This window comes from Lepidochelys kempii, chromosome 20, assembly GCF_965140265.1.
Source record: "Lepidochelys kempii isolate rLepKem1 chromosome 20, rLepKem1.hap2, whole genome shotgun sequence".
Lineage (NCBI taxonomy): Eukaryota > Metazoa > Chordata > Testudines > Cheloniidae > Lepidochelys > Lepidochelys kempii.
In genome coordinates, this window is record NC_133275.1 from 21,215,373 (window position 1) to 21,227,203 (window position 11,831).

Here is an 11,831-nt window from a genome sequence, read left to right on the forward strand (position 1 = left end):
AGGGGAGTGAGATCGGCTGGGTAGAGCTGGGGGTGGGGTGGGGTCAGAAAGCCAGGACTCCTGGGTTCTCTTCCCGGCTCTGAGAGGGGAGTGAGGTCTGCTGGGTAGAGCCAGGGAGTGGGGGCGCTGGGAGTCAGGACTCCTGGGTTCTATTTCCGGCTCTGGGAGTGGAGGGAGATTGAGAAAGGCAGCAGGGACTCCTGGGTTCTCTTCCCCACGCTGCCATTCACTCACACCCAGGGTGAGCTGGAGTAAGTTCCCCGACCCTCCGCGGGAAACCAGGGCATGTGATCCGGAGCCCACCCACTAAAGAGCTCGGCGGCGTGGTGAAAGGACCAGAGGGAGAGCTCCAGCAGGCTACCAAGGCCGGAGGGCCGGCTACTCACCCAGGGCCGGCCCGTGGCCAATAGCACAATCCACCGCTGCGGCTTTGCTGGATCGTGTGCCCCACTCATGCAGCGTGACGTCGTCCCGTTAATTGTGGCTTTTAATTGCAAACCCTGGCGGAGCTGCAGGGGCGAGTCTGCCTGGAAGGCTGTGCTGTGCCCGCTGGCCACGTGGCGAGGGCTGCGGTGGAGGAGACTCTCTTGCCCTGGGAGGAAGGATTGTGAGTGGAGCCAGGATCCACAACGGCCCCCTCGCCCTGCGGCGGTCCTATCCAGTGCATGTCCCCTCAGATAACCTCTCCACGCAGAGACTGGACATAGACTGTCGGTTCTTGGGGGCGGGGCCTGGCACAATGGGGTCCTGATCCGTATTGGGGGCTCCTGGGTGCTGCCACATTACAAATGGATCACGATCCCTGACTCTGACCTAGCCCTTTTCATCAGTCGGGCGCCAAGCACTTTACAAAGGAAGGTCAATCGCATTATCCCCTCTTTACAGCGGGGGAAACTGAGGCACAGAGCGGGGCAGGACTTGCCCCAGGTGACCCAGCAGGCCGGCGGCAGAGCCGAAAATAGAGCCCAGGGCTCCGGAGTCCCAGTCCTAGGCCACGCTGCCCCGCCCCAGAATAATAAAGAATGGTGCCAACTGAGCTCAGCACCCGTTGTGCCAGGGGCTGTACAAACATAGCAAGAGATGGCAGCGTTGCCAGCCCCGGACATGAACCGGGCCCCCGACACTGTGAGACGGGCTTAAAAATCATGAGATTTGTTTTACAAAATAGCAATGAATTCGGGTTTCTTTTTTTCTCCTCTGAAGCCAGCTTTTCCCTGCTGCCCTCAGGGCCACAGGAGCCAAGGTTCTTCTGCTGGGGCTTGAAACCCCTCACCACCGTGGTACTAAGGCAATCCCAGCCCCTAAGAATCCCCTTCCCATAGTATCTGAGTCCCCCTGTGCGATAGGGCAGGACTGTTATCTCCATGTTACCTATGGGGACATGGAGCCACAGAGAGACTCCCGCAGGGGTCACAGAGAATATTTGCCGTGGAGGAGAGCCCATTTCCCCATAGCCCGTCTTAGCACCCTAGCTGCCTTACTCTAAGCCCAGCATCGTCCTTCTAACAGACCAAGAGAGGATTTGCAAATTGCAGGAGAAATGGGAGTACAAAGCAGTGAATTGATTCACCCGGCCTGCTGGTGTTAGCGGTGGGATTTGAGCCCAGATTTCCCGCATCCTGCCCCAGGTTGCTTTACCACATGACCACGCTGCACTTGAGTTTAAAATCTCCTCTCAAATAATTCCCGTCCCACCCACCCCCCGTTCAATATTTACATCCTTCAGCTACTCCCAGACAATTATCTGAGCACTCCTTAGCCGCCGTCTAGCCAAGCTAGTCGTGTTTAGTTCTTTTAATCTCCCCTTGTAATTTAATCCTCCGAGACCCTTAATAATTTTCGCTGCACTGCTCCAAATTCCCTCTCATTTGACGGCAGCTTCCGTGCCGCGGAGCGCAGAGGCAGGATCCAGGCTGGAAGGGTCCCTGGAGAGGGGTGACGGGGGGGACCGTCCCGCCCACCGGGCACTGAGATATGGCATGTCCTAAAATAGCCCCGGCCCTGTGGCTGGAGCAGCCGGACAGGCACACAGGGGTGCTGCAAAAGGCCCAGCCCTTCGCTGCAGGGCTAAAAGGTCGTGACCCACTGATGCAGGTTGGGCTTGTGGGTCAGATGCTGGGAGTCAGGAGAGCTGGGCTCCATTCCTGCTTTGCCACTGACTCCCCATGCAGCCTGGTGTGAGTCACTGCGTCCCCTGGTGCCTCAGTTTCCCCTTCTGTAAAATAAGGGGGTATGATCCTTCCGTTTGTCTGTTGCGGTGAGCTCTATAGGGTAGGGACAACCTCTCACTGTGTCTGTGCAGCGCCTGGCACAAGGGGGCCCTGATCTTATTCGGGGTCTGTGCGGCACCTGGCACAATGGGGCCCCCCACATCCTGGTCACAACCTATGCCGTAGAAAGGAGCCTCTTGTATGTGCAGACTTAGCAGCCCCATTGCAGGCTGTGGGGAGTTTCCAGGGAGCCGCTGTTGCTGGGTCAGGAATCCAGGGCTCCGAAAGCCAATAAATCTGTTGGTGCTGGAGTAGGAGATTTCCAGGCACTTGTTCATCTCGCTGCCCTTTGCTGGGGCTTTCCAGGGAGCTTGGGAGGCACCTTTGCGAGGAGAAGCTAAAGCAGGGACATGCCGCAAGCAGGGTGTGGGGGGATGAAACCCACTTTGTGGCCCCAGGATTAGTTTTGGGTTCCAAACAATGTATTGCACCCTAATGGAGCTAGGGTGCTTTATAAATTGAGCATTGCAGCCAGCTCTGGGGTGGGGTGTGGTTGCTCTTTAACAGCCATGCAGTAACACTGTATGAGACTTGCCTGCCCAGCATTGAAAGGCAGCCACCTCTGGTGTGGAGAATGGCAGCTGCTTTTCAGGATGTATTGACACTACACAGGGACCTCTTGGCCAGTACTGAGATTCTGCCACCTCTGGGATGGGGCACAGCCAGAGTATAAGCACACAGTACTCAAAAGTCACTCATTCAGAGCAGAGAAAAACAGCCACCTCTGGGGTGAAGCATGGCAGCTGCTTGGCAGCACACAGAGACACCACATGGGGGTCATTCACCCAGCACTGAGGTTCCACTGCCTCTGGGGTAGGGCTCACTCAGCAGCTGTTTAGCAGTCACAGGGATCCTGAAATGCAGCCACTTCTGGGGTGAGGCGTGGCAGCCGGTTCACTGCCACCCACCATCACTGTCAGACACTTTAGAACAAGAACAAGTGGCTATTCCACGGGAAGAAGCGACAGGGGGGAAATTAGGGGACCAGGATTGTAGAATTAATGCTAGAATTTGGCCTGGACCCCTCAGTTCCCGCTCCGACTCACTGGGAAAGGGCTCTGATGCAGGGCCCTCATCTGAGCGATTTGCTTGGCCCTAGCTAGGTCACCATGGTGATCATTTTGCCCCACAGCGATCCCTGCAGTAGTGTGAGGGTCCCGTTCTGGTTTTTCCTGATAACGATCAGGACCCGACTTGCATCTAGCAAGGGTCCCAAAGCGTTCGCATCACCAAAACCTTCCAGGTCGCCTGAGTGTTGGGCCCACCTTCATTAGTTTCATTCTACCGAGGCACAGAAGGGGGCAAAGGGGGGAAACCGAGGCACAGAAGGGGGCAAAGCACTTGCTCGTGAGTCACACCAGGATGTGGCAAGGGAACCCAGGAGGCCAGATGCCCAACCTCCCTGCTGTGACCACTAGACCCAGCTCCCCTCCAAGAGCCGGGAATAGAACCCAGGAGTCCTGGCTCCCAGCTGCCTGCTCTAACCAATAACCCCTACTGCTCTCCCCCGAGCTGGGGCCAGAGCCCAGGCATGTGTTCTGCCTGCCACACACCACACCCCGCCCCTCCCAGCGGACCTGCTATAATTTGGCAGTTTTAGATGTAATTAGGCAGTTTCTTAAACCGCGATGTCTTCGCCCAAGAGACCGAGCCGCCTCCTGGAGAGACCAGGAAGCCGTAATTAGGAGAGCCTTGGAAAGCTCCACTCACATGGGCTGCCTGCACGCCAGGCCCTGCTCCTGCCGCCGGGCGGGAGGGAGAGATGCGTGTGGATGGCACAGCCGGGGTCCTGCTGGCCAGGGCTCCAGGCCACGGGGGACCTCCCAGTGTCCGGGATCCCTCGCCAAACCCAGCGTCACTCAGCCTGGCCTGTTCGAACTGCTACGCCCCAGCCCTCTCCCAGAGCCAGGGAAAGAACCCAGGAGTCCTGACTCCCAGCCCTCCAGCTGTAACCACTAGATCCCATCTCTGGTTAAGCAGGGATGAGCTGGGCCCGCAGATGGTGGGGAGATCCGCGGCCTGTCTCTAAGGGGCGAGCCCAGGGGCTCTCCCCTCACAGTCGGTGCTGACCCCAGTGCAGTGCTGGGGGAGGGAGGGGCTGGTTTGCCATCTCCCCGTGCCCGGGGACTGGGAGATGAGTGGTTAGGACATGCTGGCAGCAAGATATAGCCGGGGGGAGGCCCTCCTTCCCAGCACACGCTGTTCTTCCCAGGCTGTGATATTTGGGGGGGGGCAGCTCCACCCCCAGCCAGCCTCCTTTGTTCTCCACTCAGGGGCTGGGAAATTTATGAGAGGCTCAGACACCCATGCGCCCCGCCCTCCTGCTGGCCCATGCCGCGGGCCCATTGCTATGTGTTGGCATCCCTGGCTTGGCTCAATCCCAGGTGAATGACTAGAACCCCCTGCTCCGGGGGCGCTGCTGGGGCTGCCCTGTCCTCAGCGCCCCCCCATGCCCCCAAGAGCTGCCTATCTCTGACCTTCCCCCCCAATCCACCCTCTCTCCTGCCCAAGTGTCATCCCCCACAACCCCAGTGCAGGGCTCTGGGGGCCCCTAGCCCCATTCAGTGCTATGAGGCCTCCAGCAACAGCTGAGAGGGACAGAGCTCTAGTTTTATGTGACTATAGAAGCTCTGAGAGCCTTACCCCTACCCCCACCAGAGTTAGGAAGGGCTCTTCTTCCCATATCAGGGGTGGAGAAACTGAGGCACAAGGGGAACTGACCCAAGTTCACTCAGCAGAGCTGGGAGTCGACCCTTAGTCCTTACTCATCTTCCCCTCCCATAGCCAGGGATGGAACCCAGGAGTTCTGACTCCCAGCTCCCCTGCTCTCCACACTAGCCCCCCCCCTCCCCTCCGCAGGCAGGGGGAAACGGGACCCAGGAGTCCTGTCTGAAGCCAGCTCTGTGATCCAGCACTCTGCTCTTTGCCCAAGGTGGTTCCACCTTCATGGCTCAGCTGTTCTCCCCCAGGGCCCCCTCGAGTCGCCAGGGTCCCCCGGGGCCAGTGAGTCGCTGCGTGGGAGCTCTGACACTGATGAGCGCAGAGGCCCCAGCCGAGCCGTCGGGCAGGAACCTGCAGGGGCTTTGCCAGCCGGGGCACTGGAGCCTGGCACGCAGCTGTCAGCACTGCCCTGGGGGAGCTGGCATTACCCGCCCGGCTGGGCCCCCGGCCCGCGTCCCCCCCGGAGCAGCACTCCCCACTAAGGCACAGGAGCACCAGAGCTGGGGAGGGAACCCAGGAGTCCTGGCTTCCAGCCCCCCTCTTCTGTTACCACGACACCCCACTCGCCCTCGGAGCTCACAGAGCTGTGTCAGCCCGTTATTAACCCTTCCCGTGCCAGGGTTGGCCCTACCTGGCTGTGGACTTGGGGAGCCAGGGGGCTGGGTGTTGCCAATCCCTGCCCTGGAGAATAGATGGGCTGGGGCGGGGGGGCACCCCTGTTAGCCCCCGGGTCAGAGGGAGGACTCCCCTCGCCAAAGGTGGTGTTACTGATGTGGGAGATGGAGGAGGGGGCTCTTGCCGCGCTTGGGATGGGGTGAACCCCGCAGCCCCCCCCCCAGCTTGTTTCATGGCTTCTCCCCGCTCCCTCCCCCAGGCTTGCCGTCTGCCGGATCGTCCCTCCTGTGTGATGCCGGGAGAGGCCCTGGGCTCGGGCCACTGAGAGCCCTGCCAGGGAGCGAGTGTGCCGATCGCCCGGCCGGCGCCATGGCCCGCCTCGCCCACGCCCTCTGGAGCCTTTGCGTCACCACCATCCTCGTCACCTCAGCCACACAAGGTAGGACGGGGGCTCCACAGCGGGTGGGGGAGTATGGTGGGAGAGGGGCTCTGGGGATCTCCAGGGCGCGCCCGATCTCCAGCTGCACCAGGGACGCAGATAGACCCTGGGTTCCCCCGAGATCTGCAGCCTGCATTGCCTAGTGTCACCACTAGGGGCTGCTGAAAAGCCTGCCCCCCTCCCCCTGCAGTGCCCCCCAGAGGGGAGACATGTCCCCCAGTGCTCGCAGGGATAGGGAAAGGGGGGCGCTGCAGGGCTGGGAGGGGGAGCGGAGGGACACTCCTGGCTCTTTGGGGGGTGGGGGGTTGTGGTCCCATGGGGGTCTTGGCTTCTTAGATTCTACCATCCAGCTTCAGGGTCCGACAGCGTCAGTGGGGAGAATATTGCCATGGGTGCCCCCCAGCTGTGCAGATCCCCTCGGCCCGACCCACAGCCCCTGCCCTGGGCTCCTCCTCTCCCCAGCTCTGCTGGTGCCCCTCAATCCTGACCCACAGCCCCCTGCTAGCCCAGCTCTGGTCTCCCCCCACCACAGCGCCTCTGTAAGGAAGAAGCAGATGCAGGGAGGAAGATTCTCTTGTGAGCCACGACTGGCACAATGGAGGCCCTGACCTCGGTCAGGGTCTGGGCAGCACCTAGGGTTGCCAACTTTCTAACGGCAGAAAACTGAACACCATTGCCCCATCCCCTACCCCACCCCTTCTCTGAGGCCTCGCCCCCTGTTCACTCCATTCCCCCCTCCCTCTGTCCCTCAATCTCCCCCACCCTCACTCACTCGCTCATTTTCACAGGCTGGGGCAGGGGGTTAAGGTGCGGGCTCCGGCTGGGGGTGTGGGCTCTGGGGTGGGGCCAGAAATGAGGGGTTCAGGGGACGTGAGGGGGCTCCGGGCTGGGGCAGGGGGTTGGGGCGTGGAAGGGGGTGAGGGGTGCGGGCTCCAGGCTTACCTCAGGGGGCTTCCTGGAAGTGGCGACATGTCCCTTGGCAGCTGGGAGGAGGCATGGCCAGGCGGCTCTGCACGCTGCCTCCACCCGCAGGAACCGCCCCCGCAGCTCCCATTGGCTGCAGTTCCCAGTCGGGGTCTGGGCAGCGCCTGGCACAAGGGGACCCTGATCTCATTCACCACCCGCAGTACCCTCCAAGCTGTTACCATGAGTCCCTGGCTGGTGTCTCTGACTCCTTGCTGTTCAGACAGCGCCCTGCTCGCTCAGGGTCAGTTATTATCATTAAGCGCTTGTGCCTGGATTGCCCACGCTCTGCTCAAGGGCGATCTGGGGGCGCTGGGTTCCCTGTGCGGGTGGGTCCCGCTGTCCAGCTGTTAACCCTTCGGGGTGCAGCTGAGCAGGGGGAGAGCTAGCGGAGAGCCAGAGGGGGCATCTTTGGGGGGCTCCCATGGGGGGCTTGAGATCCCCAGATGCTGCCATCCCCTGCGTTGTTCCTTTGCTCTACTCCTCCATCCCCCCCCCCCTTTCCAGCCGGCACCCCGTGAGGCGCTCGCCCCGGCCTGCCACAACGGGAACTCTGGGCAGGGCGTCCAAAGGGGGGCAGGGTGCCAGGCCAGGAGACTTCAAAGAGGACATGGGGAGGGGCACATGGGACCCAACGGGTAATCTGGTCCCTTTCCAGCTTCGATCAGGGCGTTGAGCAGAGGGAGCTGAATGCAGGGGTGCCGGGGGGAGGGGTTATATGGGGGAGGGGAGAGCCATGACAGGCTGCAGCCCAATGTCGGCTACACCTGGCTCAGGGGAGAGCAGGAGCTGGGTTTGGTGGAGTTACTCCAGATTTACACCCAGGTCTAACCGAGAGCAGGATCTGGGCTTACTATGGAGTTAGTCTGGATTTACACCCCAGAGAAGTTTCAATTCGGCTCTATCCCTGGGGCTCCAAGGTTTCTGGGTGACATTAATGAGAGCCACCAGGTCTGGTGGTCGGGTGAGTCAGCAGAGCAGCTCTGTGAAGGCAGCCCAGCCTCACCAGCTGTCAGGGAGGGAGGAGATGGAAATCAGGATAGTGGGGGATGAATCTGTGCTCAGAAGAGCGAAACAGGGAGCCCTGGGGCCCCAGTGCGGGTGGGGCAAGGGGTAGACATAGAACAGGTCACCAGAGAGAAACGTCCCCTTGCTCTAGATGGTGGCTCAGGTTCTGGTGGTGTGTAGTGGATAGAGGGTGGGTGGGAGTCAGGACTCCTGGGTTTCATCCCCAGCTCTGGGAGGGGAGTGGTGTCTAGTGGTTAGAGCATGGCGGGGAGGGGAGGCTGGAAATCAGGGTTCCTGGGTTGTATCCCTGGCTCTTCCACTGTCTTGCTGAGTGACACTGGGCAAATCATTTCCACGCTCTGTGCCTCAGTTTCCCGTCCTCTTTAGTTTGGGGTAGGGACTGTCTCTTGCTATCACTGGGGGAAACCATGTTATGGGAGCAGGTGGGGGGCTTGTTAAGAGGACACAGCAGAGATGAAAGAGCATGGAAGGGGCTGAGTGCGCTTTGCACGGGACCCTTTGCACAGACTTACGGCTGCCTCGTCTCACCCCACCCCCACCCCATGGGTAGCGTTGTCATGGTCCCCACGCCAGGGAGGGGGGTGGAAGGTGGGGGGTGGGGGAGATTCCTGTTTAATCTGATCATCTCAGCGCATTCTGCTTCCGCTTCTAAAGTTAGATCCCGGAAGAGACGGCGGAGGAGGGGAGGAAGGTTTAAAACTAGGACTCTACTGTGAGTGAGGGGGGCTGGGCCCCAAGGCTTGGCTTGCCCCCAGCCCCACCGGAGAGCAAAGGCTGAACATGAGGCTGATGGGACTGATCCACCACTAGGGGGCGCCGTTCTGGGGACTGAGCTAGGTCGTCAGTATCACATCTGCAGAGGGCGTGGTCGTACGCACCACACGCCATGGTGTGTTCCTGTATCCCAGGGGCAAAGTGCGTCTCAGATATTATTGTTATTCCCATTTCAACCAGAATCACTGGAGAATCCCCACTGGCTGGGGGAAGTGTAGGGCATAGGACACAGAGCTGAGTGGTTCAGATTGTGCTCACCAGAGGGCAGTGTTGTGGAGACACAAATGCCTGCGCCCTAACCCCTACAGCCCGTGGACACAGAGCCCAAGGCCCACCCATGCACAAGAACATACAGAGAAGTACACACACACTCATATCCAGGCAAATGGACACACAGGCATGCATGCACAGACAGTTGCACACACAAATGGACAATTGCACACACAAACGCACCCCTTTGCCCACACAAACACATGCTCCCCCACCCCCACATCAAACACTCACAAAGACCCGCTCGCACGCTCCAGCCCCCCACAATTCACCCAGCCTGTCCCCCCCTCCCTCTTTCTCCCCTGTCAGGCCCCGTGCTCACCACAGGGGCCCGGGCCAGAGATGGCTCCATTCTCCACTCCCTTTGAGGGGTAGCTGCCAAGGTCGGGGGAGCATGAGCAAATCTCCCATAATGCTCCTGCCATCCCTTTAATCACCTGCCTGGCTCTGTCTCCTGCGGCTCCCGCTTCAGTCCCTGGCTCCTGGGGTTTCAAGCCCTGGCCTCGGGCACCTTTGTGCTGTTCTAAGCCGCCAACAAGGGGAGACGGGGGGGCTCACACCATGGCCCATTGTCTGCACTGCCCTGTCCCCCGCCCCGCTCCTCAGGATGCTGCAGGGCCTGACGCCCGGACCCCCATCCTCCCCCCATCCTCCACCAGTGCCATAAAAGGGCTGCACGTGGCCCCCTGAGAATCCCCTCCCCCCCGATTTGGAAATAGTGTAAGGGCCCTGCACCTGCCCTGCTCCCAGATCCTGGCATTGAGGGTGGATCAGGGGCGTGGCCAGGGCACCCTGGGTGTGGCTATTATCTGCCCCAGGGACAGAGCCCTTAGGGACAGGAGCACTGGGAATCTCTGCCTTGGGCTTCAGGAAATGGGATGGGGGCAGTTGTGGGGAGACGTGGCAGGGATCGCAGACGACAGGCGTTTGGGATGGAGGTTGTTCCAGGATCCCCACCAGGGGAGGTGGCAGAGGTGTAACACACTAGCTAAATACACTGTGCTCCCGCCCCATAAGGGCAGCGGCTGGTCCACATAGGGGATAACAACCTCCTTCAGCTGCCAGCTAAAGAAGTAGGTCTTTTAGCTCACATGGTAGGAGCTCATATGCTTTTAATGCTGGAGGTCCCAGGTTCAACCCCCTCCTGCCCCATTGGCCAGGGTGGGCACCATCCCCCTCCCTGTCTGCCCGTATTGGACAGGGGACAAATCCCAATTTGTGAACGTCCCCCATGACAGGAATGGCCAGAACAATGTGGGGAATCTCAGGCCAACCAGCGCCTCCTGGTGGTGGGTCTGGAACCAGCCGCAGCCAGGGCTCCCCAAAGGCCTGGCAGAAGGAGGCTGGTCTCCTTGGTTTCCTTCCCGTACCACTGCCAGGGCACGAGCTGCCAGCCCGCCTGCGATCCCAGCTGCCCCAACCTGGAGGGAGGGGGCCCCCCACTGTGCACTGCCTCTGCCCTTCCCCTTCTCTGTTCACAGCACTGCGTGGCAGCAGAACACCTGGGTTCTGTCTGCAGCTCTGGGAGGGGAGTCTAGTGGTTAGAGCGCATGCCGACTCTTAGACCTCCCTTCACCCCCCTCTCTGCTTCTGCCCCACCTGTGTATGTGGCGGGGGGGGGGGGATTACATAGGCAGCAGAGCAGCCATGTTGGTAGCCAGTCCCCACCTTCTCTTTGGGGGCACAGTCCCCCCTCCTCAGGGAGCCTCCCAGTCCGCGCCCCCTGTCCCCTCAGCAGGACTTGAACCCACAGCCTGCAGCTCTGGAAAGGAAACACTCTCCCCTATCCGCCAGTGGAGGCAGTGCCAGGCGCTGCCTGCAGGGGGCAGATGCTGCTGAGAGGGGCAGCAGCATGTGTCTGTGCAGCCAGCCGCCCCTTGAGGCAGCGCCCCCTGGTGCGCGCATCAGGCAGTGCAGCTGCTTCTTCCGGCCTGTTCTGTTCCATTGGCCTTAATGCAACCCGGCTGTTTGTCCCACTGGGGAGGCGAGCAGTGGGGAGATCCACAGCCTGCCTCAGGGTCACACAGCAAGTTAGTGCAAAGCCGGGAACAGAACCCAGGCCCCAAGCTGCCCCCAACCCCCCGCTCTAACCCCTAGACCCCACTCCCCTCCCAGAGCTGGGGATAGAACCAGGAGTCCTGGTTTCCTCTTTAAAATCCCTCTGGGTGGTTTTAATTCTCATCTCTCCTCCCGGCTGGTCCTTGTGACACGGGAGATGGGGGGGGGGGGAATTCGGAGGGATTGCAGGGAATTTGCTCAGCACATTGGCGAGACTGTCGGCTCAGCCGCTGCCTGAAAGTGGGTCACGGGCGGTGCGGGGAGCTGAGCGCGTGGTGAGAGACGTCTGGATCTGGGCAAAACATCCTGCCACACGTGAGCCTTAAAATGCAGCCCTGGGGCAAGGGACCAGATTCCCTCCATGAGGGGCCTGATCCTGTCTCTTCATGTGGGCAGCTACAACCCCCTCCCTCAGCTGGGAAAGATAGAGGAGCTTTCTCTTATATTATGTGGATTACGGTAGCGCCTACAAATCCTAACCGATACCAGGGCCCCCTTGTGCGGGTGCTGCACAGACACCCAAGAGACAGCCCCTGCCCCAAAGCCTAGCTAACCAAAGGGCAGGGGAAACTGAGGCACGGAGAGGGGCAGGGACTTGTCCAAGGTCACCCAGCAGGTCAGTGGCAGAGCCAGGAATGGAACCCAGGTTCCCACCAGTGCCCCACTCACTAGACCACACTGCTACTCAAACA

General features: G+C 60.5%; 1 protein-coding gene across 4 annotated transcripts in view; it reads left to right on the top strand.

Moving 5' to 3' along the window:
* Positions 1–11,831, top strand: part of ADGRL1 (adhesion G protein-coupled receptor L1) — a 105,603-nt gene that overhangs the window by 32,463 nt on the left and 61,309 nt on the right. For all 4 annotated transcript variants that reach the window (XR_012155691.1, XM_073318301.1, XM_073318297.1 and 1 more), the window contains exon 2: positions 5,866–6,045. Coding sequence is in view for 3 of the 4 variants with exons in the window: in XM_073318301.1 (XP_073174402.1) it covers positions 5,976–6,045 (70 nt within the window). In the remaining variant the exon portion in view is untranslated. The remainder of the gene's footprint in view (positions 1–5,865; positions 6,046–11,831) is intronic.